We start from the raw sequence: 22,042 nt of genomic DNA, 5'->3' as shown, positions 1-22,042 counted from the left end.
AGAAGGTGGGAAGATGTCTTAGATATTACAGTAGAGCCACGTAAAACAAGACTGCGCTACTATATAAGACTTGCGGGAAGAACGCCTCTGATATGAAATACCTTTGAAAGTCAATTAACCTAAATGTTAAGCATTGAAGAAAAGAATGAGAGAATTTAAAGTAAAGACATATGGAATATACATGAACGCTGAACACGCGAGCTGGTTAGTACAATATATAAACAGTTGATTGATATAGTGCTATGTTTCGTGGCAGTTTGTCGCTTACAACGTGCTATGTACTGTTCCGGTTACTCCGGTTTCGCAGCAATGAATGACAGAAGCGCTAAAGATAAATTTGAAAGTTGATACATTTTATCTTATCTACGAATGTGTAACCTGATCTACGTCATGCAAGCAATGATAAGAAGATAGCGTGCAAGTAAAGACAATCGCTCTATGCCCGCGCTAAGAACCTCACGCAGCTTGAGAGTACCTTTAACAATAAGCATCGCCGTCGGCTTGAGCGGGCCTGCCTCGAAGGTGATGGTTCCCATGTCGCTCAGCACGCAGTTACGCAGCTCGAGCTTGTAGGTCCGCTCGTCCTGCTCGATGCTGATGTCGTCAGTGGCCTGCAGCTCCTGGCCCTTTTTGAACCATTTGAACACGGGCAGCGGACGACTCAGCTCGATCTCAAAGTTGGCGGTTTCCGCCTCGTATATTTCCACGTCGTGTAGATTGCGCACTACGTCTATGGGCAGGGCTAAGGGGTGGGGAGGAGACAGGGAGGCATGTGAAGAAATGGACTAGTGTGTCGTTGTAGCGACAGAACGATCCCTCGCCTGGCGCATGCTGCATATACAGTATATATAGTGCGCTTGTTCTATCAATAAAGCGGTTCTAGCACAGCCATGTTTCCGACATGTTTTGTCTTTCGTCGCAAAGGCGACTGATCTGAATGAATGGGGATGTCAACATTGAGTGGCACATCGAAAACTGTCAGAAAACCCAGACAGAATAGTTTACATGGTGCACCAAAACATCTGGTTGGAGATGACGTCAGAAACATTGCTGGTCTAGAAGACAGGAAGCTTCAAATGACGCGCGTCGCTTTTAGCATTGTCATGGCGCAATAGACCGATCCAGACTACATTCTACAGAATAAAGATCGGATCAGAAATTTCCTGCACTTTGGTCTGAATTTCTACGTTTTGGTTCGAGATTTATTCGTCTTCACAGAGATGGACTCTGGGATCGGTCTACCTTCGCTTCTTGGCGGCAGGACTGACGTTTTAAACTAAAGCAAGCTGCCTATTCTGTTTCTGCAGATTCGCACGCGGCGTACGGACTTCTGAGCGCAGAGCGTAGTACAGCGAACGGCACTTTTCACAGAGAAAATGCCGTTCTGGGTAATGTGGAAAACCTCCAACCGCTGGGAAGAAGTGTGAACGAGAATCACGTGTGTACACACACACACCACTCCCGTTCACACATCTGTCTGACGGATAAAGGCTTTCCTGCCATCTTTACACAGAAAGCGCTTTCGGCGACACCTGTACAATGAAAGCGGTTTCGCCGACACTTGTACACTGAAAGCAGCGCCGACACAGAAAGCGGTTTGGCCAACACCTTTACGCAGAAAGCGTTTTGGCCGGCGCCTTTACACAGAAAGCGGTTTGGCCGGCGCCTTTAGACTCAAAGCGGTACCTTTCACAATCAAAGTGGCTGTTGGCTTGACGGGCCCGGCTTCAAACCGGATCGTGCCCATGTCAGATATCTGACAATTGCGCAGCTCCAGACTGTACGTGCGCTCGTCTCGCGTGACGACGACGTCTTCGCTCGCTTCTAGCAAGTGTCCCTTCTTGTACCATCGGAACTCTTCTATCACTCGGCTGAGCTCAATAAAGAACTTCGCGCTTTCGCTTTCGAACACTTCCTGGTCCTGAAGGCCCCGGATCACTTCGATAGGTTGCGCTAGAGGGGGAGATCGCAAGATGGGGAGAGGGAAGGAGGGACGAGTTAGGAACTACTTCGGTTAAGAACCTAAACTACAGGGTTATAGAAACTCAATACGCAAATAATATAAGAGGTCAAAACATCGCTGAACAAAGCAGTGCGTATTCAACATGTGAAGGCATCAGCGCTTATAATTAGTATAAAAACGAGTAGATATAAATTGGTTTTATGAGTGGCAGCGGCTATTTCAAAACATCACTTCAGTTAAACTAGCTACAGTCGCGGCTTTATCGTAGATAAATTAGCTACTATAATAGTACATTAAAACTTAAGTTTAAGAGCTTAAGCGTTAGATATAACGAAATAGATCGTCAGGTAGTGAGTCTGATCTCATATATTATACATAAAGCGCAGCAAATAGAAACTTTGACAGGCTTTCTGTCAAAGCCTAGTTACGTGCAAGGACGTATTTGCTATTGAGTATATCAATGAGCGATTTAGCTGCTGCTATTCTGCAACTAGTAGGTGTTAACGTTTGTAAGATAATTCAAACTACACTAGCCTGAAAGGAAATGTAGACATTGAGAACAGAACCAAAATCAACTAAACCTACACATCAAGCACAATAATTGATCATCATATCTAACACTGTACAGCCAGAGATTGCTAACAAAGATATTTGCATCCGATATCTATGCCTGCCGTGCAAGTCATATATATCACAATTAGCTATAGCTGCAATATCTGTAATGCGCAGAGTTATTTTCTACCTATCGCCATTAACTCAAAGGCGTGTCACTTAACACGCAGCAATGCAGAATGAATGCGTCTAAAACTGTCTTCTCCACACTGGCGGCGACCGTTAAGTAGACCAAAGCAAAGCGCTCAGCGTACAGGACTACAGTAGAGTGTAAGCGGTAGCAGAGACGGCAGTAGATTTCTTTCGGCAAAGTACATGTAGTGGGTCGAATTACTGACGATTCTGATTATTTTTGACCACCGGCATCTTCAAGAGGACCTTACTGAAATCATGAACGATGCTCCTTGATCATTTTCATTTGTTTTAGACATATGCATCTTCTTTTAAGTATCAACTTTTGGGCAGCTTGTACCAGTAGTGACCAATCATGTAGCAAGCTTTTATTCTAATGTCAGAATGTCAGAATCTGCAGTGATCGACCCCTGACGCTAGGCGGCGCAGCAGCCTGCCATGCACGAGTGATCGCAGCGGTGCGGAAGCCAGTCTGTCTGCCTGTACCTTTGACAATGAGCGTGGCGGTGGGCCTGACCGGGCCGCACTCGAACTTGATGGTGCCCATGTCGCTGAGCTGGCAGTCCAGAAGTTCAAGTTTGTACGTCCTGTCCGCCTGTTCGATCTTGACCGTGTCAGAGCTCTCCAGCTCCACGCCCTTCTTGTACCACTTGGCACCTGGCAGGGCGCGGCCCAGCTCGATCTCAAAGGACGCGCTCTCCTGTTCAAACACCTCCTGGTCTTGCAGGGCGCGGATGATGTCAATGGGCAATGCTGTACGAGACAGGGGTGGGTGAGTCATGGAGACTACGTACGAACTCTAATTTACTACGTATGATTACGTGGCAAATCACTAAGTGCTATGTTTAGAAATCAGCCCTAGAGTTGCAAAAAAATGAAATAAACCAATAAACCAGTCTACAAACGAGGCGTGATGCCCTAGACACTTTTGATATGTCAGCAAAACATAAAAGTTTGCAAGAGAAAATAGAAAATCCAGCGGCAAACGACCTTAGCTACGCGCACCTACCTGACAAAAAGAAAGTCTAAGAAGAGGCTCAAAGCAACGAAGCAAATATGCACTATAAATATAGTCAGCCAGGGCAATTCTGACGGATCTGTTGTGAAAGCAGATCTAGAGTTTTGCCAACTATAGCTTTAACTAACTTGCGTTTACTTCTTCCTACCCATGTTGCATCATGCTCTAGATATCCATATACTGTCCATAGTGACAAATGCTAAAATGTGCATATATGGCCATGGACCATAGAATATATGGAAGCATAAGCTTATCCTAGATATAGCATTTCTACATAAGGTGTTCACGTGCGGAAGCAAATCGCAGCAGTGCGCAGCCAGGTCACAGTTTCCTGTACCTTTCACTATGAGAGTAGCGGACGGCTTGACGCTGCCGGCCTCGAACCGCACAGTCCCCATGTCCTCCAGGTGGCAGTCTCGCAGCTCCACCTTGTACGTGCGCTCATCCACCACCTCAAACGCCACGTTATTGCCTTCTTCAAGCTTCACGCCCTTCTGGTACCACTTGAAGTCCTCTACGGGACGGCTGAGCTCTATCTCGAAAGATGCGCTCTCCATCTCGAAAACTTCCTGGTCAGTCAGGCCGCGGATTATATCTATGGGTAATGCTGATGGGGCGATGGAGAGAGAGAGAGAGAACATCAGACGAAAACCTGTACACACTAGCGGGAGGTTCTTGCCATGGCGTTACCCTGACGGACCTGCAAGAGAACTGGGGATGAGGCGCAGCTGGACTATCGCAAAGCGGAGGGGGAACTGAGGCGGCGTACTGAACACTATGTATACAGCGCTGAACTTAACGATATGACAGGGACAGAAGCAAAGCCAGGAAGGAAATAGCGCGTGTGATGTGTACGTGTACATAATCGGTAGGTAGATAAGACAGATATATAGTGGGTTAAATGATATGGTATCGCGTTAGTATGTGTTCTGTGGTACTAATGAGTTACATATAGAAACATGCAGTGCACAGTTAATAGCGTCCATACAGCTAATAATACATGTATCTATTTTTGTCGTCTTACGTGCATTTCACTAAATGTACCACCGGAGTGGAGAGATGTGAGGATACGAACTTTACAATGTGATCGCCATGAGAATTAAGTTGTTAGAATTCCTTAAGAATGAAGACGTTAGAATTAAGACGTGATCTCTGATACCTTTGACTACAAGGATAGCCTGTGATCTCAACAATCCGCGTTCAAACCGAATCCTGCCCTGATCTTGCAGGAGACATTGGCGGAGCTCCAGCCGGCACACCCGGCCATCCTTCTCCAGCTCTACCCGTGCCCGATCGTGCGGGGTCACGGCCTCCGTTTTTTGGAACCACGTGAAGTCCTCTACCGGACGACTCAGCTCGATTTCAAAAATGGCGGTCTCCGTTTCGAAGATCTCAACATCGGCTAGTCCTCTGATTATATCTATGGGTTGTGCTACATGAGCAGACCAAATGGAGAGTTTTAGTAGGCTGATGACGTACTTAGAATGATGGAATGAATGAATGATTGTTAGAGAAGACAAGAACCACGCGTTAGAGTCCTTGAGATGAGAGAGACATCTGTTAGTGATGGTAGCGCAACTAAGATTTCATGACTTTCTGACTTGATATTATGATGAAGAAATGATGGTTAAGAAGTGGTGTTTGCCCTGTGTGTGAGATGTGGTGTCGTGCCGTTGTACTATACCTGACCCTTGGGACAAGAAACACATTGTGTTAATTGAGACCGCAGCAAATAAAAGCGCACGCAGCAAAACGTAGCGACAGTTCGACCAAATCTACGCCAGGATCGTGGATGCATTTATCGTTTCCTCACCTTTAAAAGAGTCTAGAAGTTCTGTGGATTTTTGTAAGTATGCACGTACGCAATTTACTTTTCAACGAATATGGAAACGACTTTAAATGCTTCCAGGATAATGTAATCTGATAAGCGCAAATATAAGCAGTATTTCTGTCATGAAAGATACTAGTAGGCGAAATATGTACATAAGGCACAGCGCATTACTTATAATAGAATTGATGCCGCGCTATAACGGTATTACCTATCGCAGATAGCAAACTATCGCAGTACAGAATATCGCAGATAGCAGAGAAGCTTGGCACACGCACATGTATGAAAGCACCTTCCACCGTAACTACTGCACACGCACGCAGCGTATATAGCAAAGCCGCTGGTTGGTTGCTAGGCGTGTCTACCTTTGACGACGAGCGTGGCAGACGAGATGAGTCCGCCGGTGCTGAAGCGCACGGCGCCCGTCTGATCCACGCTGCAGTTCAGCAGGATCAGGCGGTGCACGTTCTCCTCGTCCTCGAAAATGACGTTCTCTCCCTGCACCAGCTCCTCGCCCTTCAGGAACCAGCTGTAGACATCCACGGGCTTGGTGAGCTCCAGCTCGAACCGAGCAGCCTCCTCCTCCCAGATCTCCTGGTCCTTCAGGTCGCGCCTGAGCTGCGGCGGGAGGGCTGCGCACAGGGGGGGAGGGCACCTGCTACATCACTGAGGCATGCTTCGTACTCACGGCAATGTGTAAGAGATGTTTACCCCTCACAATTAAAGCTGTACACTAAAGCAGTGTCTGATTGGCTATGGCGCTGTGAGGGTTAACTCGTAAACGTTTTAATCCACAAAAGCCATTGAATCAAGCTATGTATTTTTGAGGTAAATGTTCCAATTTTCCCATTTTTGAATCCATAAAGTGGACTGAAAACTCTTGAGCATAATTCATGTCTATCTATGCAAGGCATTGGATTTTATAGAGCTAATAGCAGACGACATAACAGCCAATGTCTTTTCCTAGCTCATCTTATTTCATGTTTTTCGGGTACAAATTTGACTACAAAGATACAAATAATGGACTAAGCAGGTTTGACGTTTTGAGTTGTTTTGAAGGTCTTGAAGGCAAGCGCATACAACACACAGAATCGCAGCAGATATTCGAAATAAGCGCAGAAGTACAGAAGCAAGCGCAGCAGGACACAATACACGATACCTTTGACAATCAGCTGGCCTGACGTCTCATGGTTCAGGAACTCAAATTTGATCGCTGACGTGTCTTCTATGACGCAATGCTTTAGCGTAAGGCTGAAGAGCACGCCTTCTGCACGTATCAGGCAATCGTCGCCAGGCTCAAGGATCTCGCCATGTTTAAACCAGCGGAATTCCTTCACCGCTTTAGCTAGGACTACTTGGAAGTAAGCCGTCTCCTTCTCAAAGATCTCGACGTCGTCAAGTCCCTTTTTGAGAAGGTCTAAAGAGAATTGTGAAAGAGAGGTGTTAGAGAAGTTTTTTCTTAGTCGCCATGAAGAATTTGTAAAAGCGTAAAAGTCACTGCTATTTAAACAAAGTGTCACGCCAATAGCCTTTCTACCTATCAATGTGAGCGCTGCGAAATTGCACCAGTTTGGTACCTTTGACAATGAGCGACCCGTTGGATTCAATGCCATAGAACTCAAACTTGATACTGCCGGCATCCTCCATGCTGCAGTTCCTCAGCGTGAGCCTGTAGATGAACTCGTCCACCTGCATGATGACGTTCTCTCCTTCCTCCAGCTTCGCGCCCTTCTGGTACCAGGAGTACGAGTCTATGGGCTTGGCCAAGATGATTTGGAACGACGCGTTCTCCGTCTCGAAGATTTCCACGTCTTCGAGACCCTTCTTTATCATATCTGGTCAGGCAGCGAGGGATAACAATTGGTGACATTAGAATTGTTCTGATAACTTGTTTCCACATGCTAGCAATCCTGTTGCAATTCCAATAAAGTTTAGCAATCGAAAGTTTAATGTTTTGAAACAATTATTTACCATCGTCTTCTAGCCAGGAAAAAGCGAGCGAAATATTATTACAGACATTTTGCAGACATCGAATTGACTCTTGAATACTCGCGCCCAATTTTTGTGTGAATGTCTGACGCTTGGATCAAGCAAACAAGCTGAAAACCAAATGATTTGAAAAATCATAGAATCTCAAGCGTCTACAAACTGAGTTTCAGGCCAATGTTTTGTAAAAGCTTCAGAACTAGACGCAGTTTCAGCACTGATATGTGCACGCACGACGCTCTACCTTTGACAGTGAGGTTCGCGGCAGTATCCAGGCCCATGAACTCGAACTTGACTTCCCCGGCATCTTCCATCCGGCAGTTCTTCAGCGAAAGTTTATAGCGGGCTTCCTCCGTCTCGAAAACAACGTGTTCGCCCTGCACGAGCTCCTCGCCCTTTCTGAACCAGCGGAACTGGTCCACAGGTCTGCACAGCTCGGTCTCAAACACCGCCGTCTCTGTCTCAAACACCTCGCGGTCCTGGAGACCCTTCTTAAGCAGCGCTACGTGAGGAATCACCACAAACATCAGTACAAGCACGCATGGCTATAGGCAATGATAGAAAGATTCAGACGCACGACCAAGCATGATCTGCTATCTGCACCTGAAGGCTGCGAATAGGGAAGGTATGAATAGAGAAATGCAAAAAAGTCGCACACGCAAGACAGCGAAGCCGTGTATATGTAGAGAATATACATAGATACGCTGGTTCATGCAAAGCGCTCTGCAAGAAGTTATTGATATGTCTAGATAACACCAATCTATATTTCAAGAGTAATACAACTAACTGTTACTGTTTAAGCGCAATATATTTAAGCGGCAAAGCAAGTGTTTGCGTGAAGGAACTGTGTATTGTTGACTTTCCGCACTCTTCAGATGTTCTCACATATCAGCCTGTACCAAGCTCCACCTATAACTGTTAACAGTTTCATATATCTTTGTGGTGAACGCTTTGTATAGCCTTACTCTAAGTATGCAGTGGCTTAAGCGGCGGCTAGATTTGCATCTGAATAACCTTTGCAAGTGTCGCAGAAAGCCAAGCTATCAGCAAAAGAAGACAAGGTACCTTTCACGGTGAGCTTAGCAGTAGACTCAAGGTCGAGGAAACCGAATTTGATTTCTCCCATGTCGCTCAGACGGCACTTGTGCAACGCCAGGCGATAGGTGCACTCGTCCCTCTCCATGACAACGGTGTCACTTGAGGTCAGCGCCTCCCCGTTCTTAAACCACGTGAACTCGTCAAACGGTCTGGCGAGCTCGATTTCAAAATTAGCCGTTTCTGTTTCGAAGATGGTCTGGTCCAGGAGACCATGTGGGGACTTGATGAGAGCTGTGGTGTCAGATACAAGTCAGAGGTGAGATTAGAAAAATAAAAGGATTGTAATAAACCAAAGGACTCTCCTTTTTTTGCGGGGATCTATCACCACTTTTTTTGCGTACGTGTTAGTGACCATAAGATCAACAGATCCATTCTACCAAATAAATTCAATAGAGAAAAGGAAAAAGAAGAAATTTGTTTGAACTTTTCAGCGCTAAAACACTTTTGAGATAAAGGAAAAGAATCGCAATGAGCGCTACAAACTATGTCATAAAGCGATACCTTTGACAATGAGACTAGCGGAGGGTCTGACATGTCCGGACTCAAACTTGACTGCTCCCTGATCGTCCACTTGGCAGTCCTGTAGCGTGAGCCTGTACCTCCCTCCTTCCTCCACCATCAGTACGTTCTCACTCATCTCCAGCACAGTCCCCTTCTTGTACCACCTGTACTCCTCCACGGGCTTCGTCAGCTCCAGCTCAAACGTCGCAGTCTCCTTCTCATAGATCTCAACGTCTTCAAGATTCTTCTCGATCTCAGAAGGAAGAGCTGATGACGAGGCAGGTTAGTCTACACCTGGATCCCTTTGTTACATGCAGAGTCAAGCTCTTATCGCATAGAGGATTTGAAAAACAGCTTTTCATCGCATACGACGCAGCAAGGACTATGTACTAAGCAGAAGCAGATATATTCGCTTAAGCGCTATGGTAAAAGCAAAGCATGAACTACATTTATAGTCGCTCCTATTTATTACGTATTAAATAATCGCTTACAGCTTCTTGTATTTGCAAGAATACAGCTACATGCTTATAGCTAAACTGTAGCTGCTTTTGCGAAACTAAAGCTATTGCACTTTCTTGCAATAATGCAGATTAAGAAGCATTCTAACTAGTACAAAGATAAGATCTAATGCCTATGCATATAACGCGCAGTGGCACCGAAGCAGTAGCGGGGACGCATTTTTTTTCGGAACTGGAAAAAGCAAGCAACGATCTTTGCGCAGCTAAGAGAACAAGTTACCTTTCACTGTGAGCATAGCCGTAGATTTCAGGTCACCCGATTCGAATTTGATTGAACCCTCATCCTCCAGAACTGCATCGCGCAGAATCAGGCGGTACGTCAGTTCGTTCATTCTTTCGATGGCGACTTTTTCACTGGCCTCGAGTTTTTCTCCCTTTTTGAGCCAGGAGAATTCCTCTACAGGCTTCGTAAGTTCGATTTCAAAGGACGCGGTTTCTTTTTCATAGATTTCTACGTCCTCAAGACCTCGCTTGATTTCTGGCGGTAACGCTGGAGAAACATGGAAAATATCAAATTAACAACTAGCATCAGATTGGAATGAAGACGAATGAAGAAGAAAAAAGTTGCCAAATACAAAAAAGTGCCAATGAGCTTGTTCATATATCATCCAAAGAACCAAAGAGACATTTCTCATTACGATATTTTACAAGTGCGTTCAATTTTATTATGACAGCAGGGTTTTTGTTTTGGACTTCAGAAGTTTTCGTGAATCAGATTTAACGTGCAATTTGCCCGGAGCGTAACGCCTTCATTTCCCATACCTTCCACATACAGCATGGCAGTAGTGGAGTCGTCCTTTGACATACAGGTGTACTCCGTCTCATCTTCAAGAACTATGTTCTTAACAATGAGCTCCTGCACTTTCCCGTCCACCGCCATTTCAAACTTGTCGCTGGGCTCCAGCTGCTGGCCCTCGCAGTACCACTGCACCTTGGCGTCCTCCTCGGACAGGAGGCAGGTGAACGCCGCCTCGACATCGCCCTCCACCGCGCGCTGGTCGTCCATGCCCTGGGTAAACTTGTGCAGGACTGCAAGTATGACAGCAGCATACATACACAGTTACGGTAACATGGAATGAACCAAATGATATGGCCTACGCTTGCACGCAACTAACCCTGAAAGCTGGTCTTAAATAGCGATGCGAATGAGCAAAAATGGAGGCAATCATTTTATATAATAGAACTTAACGTAAAGCGCTATGATATGATACTGGTGAACCTTAAACTATTTTGGTATCGCAAAGCAGCGGCTAACTCTTAAACGCATAAACTTTCTAACACTTGTAGCTGAAGCTGGCGTTTCTCTCTGCTTATGCCAAGCGATGTGACTAAATCTGCACGCTTTAGAATTGAGATAATGGCTGTGCGTTTGCGTAAATTACAAATGTATGTAACGCAGGCAATCTATGATGTATACTTAAGTGTCGCCGATTGCAAAATATCATCGACACGCGCAATGCGAAGCAAAAATTCGCCTTAAGCAAATAAGCAAAAGTCCTATTTTTTAACCATAGCTATCTTCAAATATCGCCCATAGCAATGAAGCAAAGTTGCTATTCCTTACATAAAGGCCACTATGAACTATCGCCCTAAGCAATGCAGCAAAGGCGCTCTTTCTTTTCTGCTCTTACATCTTGAATTATCGCCCTAAGCAATGAAGTCAAAGCGCTATTCCTAAGGTAACTATTATCTATCGCTCTAAGCAATGCAGCAAAGGCGCTATTTCCTTTTTTATCGCCCTAAGCAATGAAGCCAAAGTGCTTTTTCTGCACTGCTATATCTTCCATTGTCGCCCTAAACAAGGAAGTCAAAGCGCTATTTCTTATGTGCTCTGCTATTTGCGCTATTTCTCAACCATTCTACCTTCGACGTGTAGGTTCGCTTCTGTCCTGTCATCTTTGGACGCGCATGCGTATCTGGTCTGATCCTGGCGCCTAACGTCCCGGATGATGAGCCTGTGCATCGTGCCCTCTGACACGAGGTCATATTTGTAGTCAGCGGTCAGAGCCTCGTCCTCGCGGTACCACGTGACCTGGCGGTCAGGTTCGGACATGGCGCAGTTGAAGACGACCTGCTCGTCGCCTTCGATCGCGTACTGGTCCTCCATGCCCAGCACGAATTTGGCGGGAACTGAAAGGGAGGCGGAACAGTGAGCCGAGCTGCGACGGAACAATTCTGATAGCCAGGAAAGCGTCTCTGTTCAAAGAGCATTGTAGACTTTGCCAAATACATATGGAAATCAGCAATCATCTAAAGCCGATACAAAATTTGCCAGTAGAGCTATGAATGCAGCCTATCGAATGGAACCGAAACAATGATTTTAAATCATATATATATGCAATGTCAGAATTGTGGCTATTCTTCATTCTGCTGAAGAGCGCCAAAGAATGTTCAGTAATGCACATGAAAGAATACAATGTTTTGTTATATTGCTGAAGATTTAGAAATCATGCAATTGTTTTGAATATCAACAGATGTAAATTATTGTACTGGTAGCACAAGAGACGCGTTAAAAAGCAAATCAGAAGCGCATTATATGCACGGTGGGCAAAACGCAGATTCCATCTACCTTCCACGTAAAGGTTGGCAGTTGTTTTGCGGTGTTTGGAAGCGCAGGAATAGTAGGTCTGGTCCTCTCTCCTGACATCTTTGATCACCAGCATGTACACGTATCCATCTACGCTAAACTCGTATTTGTCGGAAGGCTCCAGCTTTTCGTCTTCTCGGTACCAGGTACAGTCGCTGTTCGCCGCTGTCATCTGGCACGAGAACACGGACTTCGCGTCGCCTTCAATAGCGTACTGGTCTTTGAGCTTACTGGGGAAGTCGATTAGGGCTGGAAAAGGAATTTTTAGACAATATGGAAAGTGTTCTCATTTTTTTCATAAAACATAAGACTTGTAGCAAGCACAAAACTAGAGGAAGCTAAGTAAGCCATAATACTCTTGCAACGGCTTTGACGAAAAATGAGTAGTCAAAGATCAAATTTTGTAACATTTTTGCTGGGTAGCATCTTTTTTTTATGAGGAAAAGTTGTTAAAATTCTTCCATTTCAAATCAGTATTTGTAAACTACTAATGAGCGAAACAAGACTGTAAATGACTGATAATTGTAAAATTAAAAGCAGTTGTCGCGCAGCCTATACCTAATGCAGAATACACGCAAGCCTAGCGGGGCCATGGTTACCTTCCACAAACAGGTTGGCGGTTGTTTTGTTGTGTTTGGAGGCGCAGGAGTAGGCTGTCTGGTCGGTAAGGAGAATATCGTGGATGATCAGGTGATGCACCTGACCGTCCACTAGCATCTCGTATTTATCCGAAGCCTCCAATACAGTATCCTCTCGGTACCAAGTCGCGTCTGCGTGGGCTTTGGTCATCGTGCAGGTAAACTGCGCCTTCGGGTCGGCTTCCACAGCATACTGGTCCTCAAGGCCAGGCTCAAAGTCGATATATGCTGTTGGGGGTGACAGCTTGTGTTGTTAATTGTTCATAGAGAGAAAAATGCCTTCATCAGCAAGTTTCGCAGAGCAGAGCTGTTGCGCAGTTTAACTTAAGGTGGGGTAAGGAACGTCCTGGTAACCTTGGAAAAGCAGCGCTGCATCTGCTGATAGTTTTCTAATTCACGCAAAGGCGAAGCTTATACAGACTTATACTAACGCGTGGCTTGGCTGTCGCAAATCTAAGCAACTAGAATAGTTTACCTGGAAGCGCACAATAAGCTTACAATGTTCGCTGCGAAGGAAACAAAGTAATCGCACAAGGGCGCAACTTTATCTAGTCCTGCTATTGGACAACGCAATGAAGCAATCGCAGCGATAGGCACAACAGTTTTCTACGCAGAAGCGGAGATAGCGCACAAGTACCAACGGCGCTCGCAAATTGTCTGTAAGTCCCTTTCCTTTGCATTTAAGGAAAACCCAATAGGGCTCTAGGTGTTTGAAATGCACCATCCAAGAGCAGAGGAAAAGGACTTAATATACAAATCTGAAGCAAAAGCACGCTGCCACAATAAACACTTAAAGCGCAGTTTCGCATCTATATATAACGAAGATACCTTCAACGAAGAGATTCGCTGTAGTTTTGCGATGCTTAGACGCGCACGAATACGTCGTCTGGTCTTCTAGTTTGATATCCTTAATGATGAGATGGTGCTCGTGGCCATCTCGGACTATTTCGTATTTGTCTGAGGGCTCGAGCACTTCCTCCTCTCGGTACCAAGTCGCTTCAGCGTCGGCCTGAGTCATCCTACACGAGAACTTTGCCTGCTTGTCGAACTCTACGGCGTACTGGTCTTCTAAACCTGGCTCGAAGTCAATTACACCTGAAAGGGACACATCCTTCTTCAATGCGTTTGTTTTTCAAGAATGTACAGAAACAGAACGGTTTGGCAAACGGCCAATGGCAAACGGTCAATGACATTTCAAAAGCAGAAGCCGGTTCATAGACGCCTGTTTGCAGTTTTGGGAAAACAGTGCCAAGATGTAAAAGCCAACAAGCCATTATAGATGTTTTGAATTGTGTTGTTGCCAGAATTTCAGTATATATACATACTAAGCGTAGGCATATGATTTTCTACTGTTTGCTGATTTTTTTTTTGTAACAATGTTTGAACGCAACATGCAGGGTGTGTTCACAGAATATACCTTCGACGTATAATTTGGCGGACGTTTTGCGGTGCCTGGAGGCACACGAGTACATCGTCTGATCGTCTATGACTATATCGTGGATGACCAGCGTGTGGAGGTTCCCGACTGCAGTCATCTTGTACTTGTCATTCTCCTGTAGTTCATCCTCATCCTTGTACCACTTGGCCGACTCGCCAGGCTGAGACATTTCACACGTGAACGTGGACTTCGCGTCGCCCTCGATAGCGTACTGGTCTTCTAGACCTTGCTCGAAAAAGATCAGCGCTGGAAGTGATACCAAATTGGTCGGTTAGTAAAGAGTGGAGAGTTCAAGAAGCGCAACTAAAGAACCATACAATCGCACCTACTTTTAGAGAATTTGAGCAGCAAAGCGTAAAATATCAGAAACGCGCAATGCAGCTTTAAAAGATATTCTGTGTATCATTTTACCCTGACTTACTACGCATTACTTGATAACAAAAAAGCAGAATTTGACAAAAAGCTGTTAACTGCTAAGATAACAACGGACTTTTCCGGTATCGAAAAACATTAAATTATGCCAGTGAGAAATCGCACAAAGCACGTCTACGCCTAAAGCAAGGTGTAAAGAAGGCCGAAGCGAAATTTGCCGATCTGGGTTGCTACCTTCCACGTAGAGATTGGCGGTAGTTTTTCTGTGTTTGGACTCGCATGAGTACGCAGTCTGGTCCTCCTTCACCACGTCTTTAATAGTGAGGTAATGGAAGTTTCCGTCCTGCTCCAGGTGGTACTTATCAGATGCCTCCAGTTTAGTCTCCTCGCGGTACCAGGTCGCCGGGGAGTCAAACACGCTCATTTCGCAAGAAAACTGCGCCTTTTCGTCGCCTTCGACCGCATGCTGGTCTTCCAGACCCTGCCTGAAGTCGGCAAGAGCTGAAAGCGGGAATACAGACATTAGTATACAGCTTGTAGGGCGTCTACTGCGTCCTGAACGTATGCTGACATAAAAGCCATTGTAGTCGCTGAAATCGCCCAAAAGCGCTTTACATATGTCGCATTGCTTCGTCCAAGTTGTAAGCAATTGTAAAAGCCTATTTCGCACCTAAAACTCATAAATCTTTCTGCAGATGTTGTCGTTTGATTATTGAGTATTGCAGCTTTAAAATAATCGATATAATTTGAATATTGCCTACTTTGGCTGAGCTGTGATAATTTTTTATGAATTTGGTGGGAACTACATAATAAGTCACCGATCATTGTTAAGCACGTGAAGACAGCATTGGTAAGCTCGCAGTCAAAGGCGCAAGAATTCATTCAGAGTTTCGGTTCCGTGGGATGACGTGCCCTCACGCGCTGGCATACGTAAGAACACATCATCCTTACAGAAAGGAGACCGAATTCTGAACATAGCGCGCAAAAGGCTAAGTCACATTAAGCGCCTATTCGCAAGCATGGACAGACACTCTGGTCGGTATTTTCTCCTTTTTTGGTACCTTCGACGAACAGCTTAGCCGTAGTTTTGCGATGTTTGGACGCGCAAGAGTAGGACGTGTCGTCATCAAGCCGGATATCTTTGATGGTTAAAGAGTGGACTTGGCCATCTACAAGGATTTCGTATTTTTCGGAGTTTTCTATCTTCTCATCGTCCCTGTACCAGGTCGCCTCGGCATTGGGCAGCGTCATTTTGCAGGAGAACTGCGCCTGCGCGTCATACTCTATGGCATACTGGTCCTCAAGGCCGGGACAGAAGTCGAGAAGTGCTGGAAGTGAAAGTGTGTATGTTAAGAACGGTTGGAAGAACAGAGATTAAACAATGGTCGCCTTCAGCAAAGCCTGGGTATATCGCCTGCAGGAACGCACTATATCGCCAATATCGCCAAGTCAATACCAAAGGAACGTGACGTGAAAGATGTGGATAGCAGATTGCAAGCTGTGCAGAAAAACGCCTATTTACAATTTTGCTAATACGCATGTTTGCCACTTTAGTAAGACGCATATTTGCCACTTTACTAAGACGCATATTTGCCACTAGACTAAGACGCTCATTTGCGACGTTTGTAAGGCGCATAGTTATCATGTTGCTAAGACGTATATATGATAGGCCAGAATATCAGAAGCTTAAGCGCACACAAGAAGGACATAAGCGCGCCACATTGTGCTGAAACGGTCACTCCATATATACCTTCCACGTGGAGGTTTGCCGTTGTTTTGCGGTGCTTAGATGCACAGGAATAGTTGGTTTCATCAACTGTCTTGATGTCCTTTATCACCAGTCTATGGATGTTTCCGTCTGCGCGAATTTCGTATTTTTCTGACGGTTCCAGCACATCCTCCTCCCTATACCAGGTGGCTGCACTGTCTGCTGTTGACATTTCACATGCGAACACGGCCGACGCGTCGCCTTCAACAGCGTACTGGTCGGTTAGACCTTGACTTAGATCTACAAGGCCTGAAGAAGGGAACGAAAGGGTGTACAATTTGTAAAATGGACAGACATGCAGAAGAAAAAAGGGGCCATCATGAAAGCTTGGCTATCGTTTACAAACTGCCAGCATGTGTTGCCAATGATATATTCGTTCGATGTAGAATAAAAGCTCAGAGAAATGACAGAAGTCACCTCCTCGTCTGGCGCAGAAAGCGACCGAATCTATACCTTAAATTAATAACGTCAAGGTGTAGCCAATCGTCTTTAAATTTACAAATAAGCCTAAGAATTTGCAAGCGAAAATTATTGCCCTCTATCGGTACCTTCGACGAACAGCTTTGCTGTACTCTCGCGATGTTTGGACGCGCAAGTGTACGATGTTTCATCCTTAAGCTGGATATCTTTAATGGTAAGAGAGTGGTCAAATCCGTCCACGATGATTTCGTATTTTTCGGAGTTTTCTATCTTCTCTTCTTCCCTGTACCAGGTCGCCTTCGCATCGGGCTGCGTCATTTTGCAGGAGAACTGCGCCTGCGCGTCTTTTTCAATGGCATACTGGTCTTCTAGGCCTGGGCAGATGTCGACAAGCGCTACAAACAGAGAATCGTCAATTAGATGTGAAATCTAGCATCTGCAAAGTACGCACTGAGCGAAGCGTGGACAATTTTACGCAGCGTCTTCAGGAAGAGAGCGCAATGGCACTGAATGAAATATGACATCTGCTGGAATGTTGGCGGGTCGCATTTTCTGAGCCTAAGCAGTCTATATGTTCAAATTGGACACACATCGCTGTATTTCTATTTGAATAGAGCACATATAGATGGATATTCTTCTACACTAACTTGCTTCTCGAAGCGCCTTAGATTCTAAAAGCTACACGGAAATCCTGCGACGCGCTAAACGCAAAGCGGCAAACATAGATGCGCAGTGTAGCATCTGCTTTCTTTGTACCTTCCACGAACATCTTCGCTGTAGTTTTGCGATGTTTGGACGCGCAAGAGTAGGACGTCTCGTCTTCCATGCGGATATCCTTGACGACAAGAGCGTGGTCATAGCCGTCCACGACGATTTCGTATTTTTCGGAGTTTTCTATCTTCTCTTCATCCCTGTACCAGGTCGCCTCGGCATCGGGTTGCGTCATTTTGCAGGTGAACTGCGCCTGATCGTCATACTCGATTGCATACTGGTCTTCCAGTCCGGGACAGAAGTCGACTAGCGCTACAGGTAAAGATTTACACATCAAAATGTAGCGCAAGAAGATCACGATAAAGAATCTTTGCCTTCGACAAAGCACGAACATTTACCACTGTATAGTAAGATCTCATCAGCTTAAGTTCTGCACTTTAGGTTACTTTCGTTACTGCTGAATAGAAATAAACTACTTTGCATCGCAAAGCGCCTTGAAATTTACAAAAAGAGGGAATACACACTAAACGCCTAACAGCAAGCATCGGCAGACACTCTGGTCGTTTTGTCTGTACCTTCCACGAACAGCAAAGCTGAAGTTTTGCGATGTTTGGACTCGCATGAATACACTGTGTCGTCATCCATCCGAATATCCTTGATGATAAGAGAGTGGTCTTGCCCGTCCACGGTGATTTCGTATTTGTCGGAGTTCTCTAACTTCTGATCGCCCTTATACCAGGTCGCTTCGGCATTGGGCTTCGTCATTTTGCAAGAGAATTGCGCCTGCGCGTCATATTCGATCGCATACTGGTCCTCCAGGCCTGGACAGAAGTCGACTAGTTCTAAAGGTACAGAGAGGCAGACAAAACAGTTTTTTAAGGAAAATATCGTCAATTACATAAGCGCTCAGAGGCAAGATGGTTTGCGCGGTATTTGCACATTAATAGTGTACCCCTACCAGCAAATAAACGTCCAACACCAGTTCAGCTAAATATGTCATCGAATAATATTTCTCTTTCGGCATATTCTAACCCTGAGTTTGGTAAAGGATTTATTGAATTACCTAATGATTGATATCTCCAATATCGCCAATGTTCTTTCAAAACGTTGCAGCATCGATCTTTTGGCCAAAATACTTTTCATTTAAGGATAATGACAGGTGGCTACTGCGGCCTTCAAGTTTTGGCGTACAAACTAAAGAAATCATCAGCGTTAACCATTTTGTGGATAAACGCTGTTTTTCAATCGCCTTTGAATTTATAAAACTTCTTGAAAAATGCATGGAGATTTAGGCAACACATAACCAGCTGTGCAAAAATGCATATTTGGCAAAGCTACTGAACCGGTCTCCAATCTATACCTAGTTCGGATACAAATCCATGTCGCGAAGCGCCTTCAACCTTTATAAGCTACATTGCAAGAGAAACGCAGAGCCGCACTTAACGCCTAACAGCAGATATGTGTACCTCGCAGTATAGACTTACGTCGCAAAGCGCATTTAAACAATGAGAGGCTATGAAGAAACGCTAAATCGCGCAAACGCCTTACAGCAGACATGGACAAACACTTCGGTCATTTTGTCGGTACCTTCGACGAACAGGTTAGCTGTAGTTTTACGATGTTTGGACTCGCACGAGTAGGACGTGTGGTCTTCCATCCGGATATCTTTGATGATAAGATAATGGTCATGGCCATCTAGAAGGATCTCATATTTGTCGGAGTTTTCTATCTTGTCATCGCCCCTGTACCAGGTCACCTCGGCATCGGGTTGCGTCATTTTGCAGGAGAACTGCGCCTGCGCGTCATACTCTATGGCATACTGGTCTTCCAGGCCGGGACAGAACTCGAGTAAAGCTACAAGTGAAGATGTTCGAACATGAAACATTTCTGACAGAGGTAATCATGAATGATAAACGCAGTGCATGGACAGCAAAGCATCGATATGTCGCGCAGTATCTGCACATTGATAGCGCACTTCCAAGTTAAGTTTGATATCAGTCCATTGGGATTTGGTCTGCTCTGAATAATATAACAAAGAAGTGACAGCAATGTTGAAGTATTTTATATATGTAAGAACAATTGTATAGTAATGGACTGATACCAAAGGGTAGGGTGAAATGACGCGTCGGCAAAAAAGTACAAGTTTCTATTCTATATGACTATGGAAATTATCTAACTTCAAGAAGCGCCTTCAAAATCTTACAAGCTATGGTAAAACGCAGTGTCGCGCTAAACGCCTAGCAGCATATACATTCAACAATGAAATCATTCATACCCTTGCCAAGCCGATTTCAAGTGGTATGAATAACTTTGCTGTTGACTGTATACACAATGTTCTAGACTAACGCACGCCACAGAGCGCCTTAACACTTCACAATCGTAGAAAAACGCAGCGCCACAGTAAACGCTTAGCAGCAAACATGGACACTTCGGCTGTTTTGTCGGTACCTTCGACGAACAGCTTCGCATTAGTTTTTCGATGTTTGGACTCGCAAGAGTAGGACGTCTCGTCTTCCAGCCGGATGTCTTTGATGATAAGAGTGTGCTCATAGCCGTCCACGAGAATGTGGTACTTTTCTGACGGCCTTATTTTCTCCTCGCCCTTGTACCAGGTCGCTTTCGCGTCGGGCTGCGTCATTTTGCAGAAGAACTGCGCCTGCGCGTCATGCTCGAGTGCATACTGGTCTTCCAGGACAGGACTGAAGTCGACTAGTTCTAAGAGCAAAAATTTAGGGTTAGGATTGTATGAATTCTTCTTACAAACGATGTTCGCCTTTAGCAAAGTATGGCCAGGTTACGTCTATCTGTATACTGTATACTCTACTACCTTAGGCGTTCAAACAAAAAGGGGCAAATAATTTTTTCAGACTCGATAGTACATCTTAATATAGCTAGATTTTATATTTTAAAAACAAAACGTTTGGTATGCCAATAGTAGCAAATGAACAGAAATTTCATTCATAATTCCTTGTACCTCCCACAATCAGTTTCGCTGTAGTCTTGCGATGTTTCGACGCGCAAGTGTAGGATGTGTCGTCTTCAACTCGGATGTACTTGATGATAAGAGAGTGATCGTAGCCGTCCATAATGATTTCATACTTTTCAGAGTTCTCTATCTTCTCCTTATTCTTGTACCATGTCACCTCAACATCTGGCTTGTTCAGTTTACAAGCGAACTGCGCCTGGGGGTCATATTCTATCGCGAACTGGTCCTGCAGTCCCGGACAGAAGTCGAGTAATTCTAGAAACATTTACAGACGAGACAGGTTTGTGTAAGAAAAGGATCATACACGTAAAGTATCCTCGGAAAAAGCATGGATCTACCGCGCAATACATGCATATGCAAGGTGTACTTCCACTAGCTAATATAAACAACAGCTTAACGAAATATAAGTTTCTCAGCCTGGTCAAAATTCTCTATTTTGCATCAACTAAATTTTAGTAAATATGATCGTTTTTGTATAATATCTTGTGGAAATGATTTTTCGTATGTTGTAGACGCCGATGTATGCACACTAATTCGCACTGAACTACTATCAGCATATATGGCAGATATATCAAAGACTAAGTTTACTCCAAGAAGCCCCATCAGAATCTAAAAGCCTTGGAAAACGCACTAAACGCCTATCAGCACATATGGGCAGAATGGACATTTTTGTCGGTACCTTCGACGAACAGCTTTGCGGTGGTTTTGCGATGCTTGGACTGGCAAGAGTAGGACGTCTCGTCTTCCATCTCAATATCTCTGATAGTAAGGGTGTGAACAAACCCGAACACAACGATTTTGTATTTTTCGGAGTTTTCTATCTTCTCGTCACCCTTGTACCAGGTCGCCTCGGCGTCGGGTTTGGTCATCTGACACATGAACTGCGCCTGCGCGTCATGCTCAATCGCATACTGGTCTTCCATGTAACGGATGTCCAGTAAAGCTAGAAATAGAAGTTCACAAATGAGATAAGTGTAACACAGTGGTAATGCACGCAGTGCGTCTTCAGCAAAGCATAGGATACGTCGCACAGTACCAGCATAGTAGCTACGTTTACACTATTGTTAACAATTTAGGTTTTTGTCTTACTAGGGGAAATCTTTTCTTTGAGACATTGAGTGAATGACAACACTAAAATGTTCATATCAATTTGTAACAAAAGTGTGACCGTCAGAGATTAGTTCTAACAATTTAATTAGACAAATCGTGCGTCAGCCAATAGACTTGTCTGATTAAAAAGTGGGTTGAAAAAGAAGTGTGCGCCAAATACAACAACTTCGCTTAAGAGAAAACGTCTTTTTCTGTCACTTCTACTGCACATATTTACTTTTGTCGTGTGGCCGCCCTTAATTCTGAAATCTACCATGTATACTAAACGCTGTGTCGCGCTAAACGCCTAGCAGCAATGGTACAGGCATAGTATTTACATATTAACTTACGCCACGAAGCGCCTTCAAAGTTTACAA

General features: G+C 44.8%; 2 protein-coding genes across 2 annotated transcripts in view; both read right to left on the bottom strand.

The window, feature by feature from the left end:
* The window catches only part of LOC118405877 (titin-like), a gene marked incomplete in the record, with an annotated part of 208,106 nt that overhangs the window by 7,751 nt on the left and 178,313 nt on the right, over window positions 1–22,042 (bottom strand). The window contains 12 exon segments of the mRNA XM_035805692.1: window positions 476–742; window positions 1,687–1,953; window positions 3,194–3,460; window positions 4,063–4,332; window positions 5,919–6,185; window positions 6,713–6,970; window positions 7,131–7,388; window positions 7,784–8,041; window positions 8,605–8,868; window positions 9,139–9,405; window positions 9,877–10,146; window positions 10,419–10,685. Coding sequence (XP_035661585.1) covers window positions 476–742; window positions 1,687–1,953; window positions 3,194–3,460; window positions 4,063–4,332; window positions 5,919–6,185; window positions 6,713–6,970; window positions 7,131–7,388; window positions 7,784–8,041; window positions 8,605–8,868; window positions 9,139–9,405; window positions 9,877–10,146; window positions 10,419–10,685 — 3,180 coding nt within the window.
* Window positions 16,943–20,408, bottom strand: LOC118405886 (titin-like). The gene is made up of 5 exons (XM_035805712.1): window positions 20,039–20,408; window positions 19,178–19,444; window positions 18,166–18,432; window positions 17,636–17,902; window positions 16,943–17,274 (listed from the first exon to the last, which is right to left on the bottom strand). The coding sequence occupies exons 1-5, from the start codon at window positions 20,226–20,228 to the stop codon at window positions 16,988–16,990; spliced, it is 1,278 nt and encodes a 425-aa protein (XP_035661605.1). The 5' UTR covers window positions 20,229–20,408; the 3' UTR covers window positions 16,943–16,987.

This window comes from Branchiostoma floridae, chromosome 18, assembly GCF_000003815.2.
Source record: "Branchiostoma floridae strain S238N-H82 chromosome 18, Bfl_VNyyK, whole genome shotgun sequence".
Classification (NCBI taxonomy): domain Eukaryota; kingdom Metazoa; phylum Chordata; class Leptocardii; order Amphioxiformes; family Branchiostomatidae; genus Branchiostoma; species Branchiostoma floridae.
The sequence above is the reverse complement of the archived record's forward strand: the minus strand, read 5'-3'. Positions and strand labels throughout refer to the sequence as shown.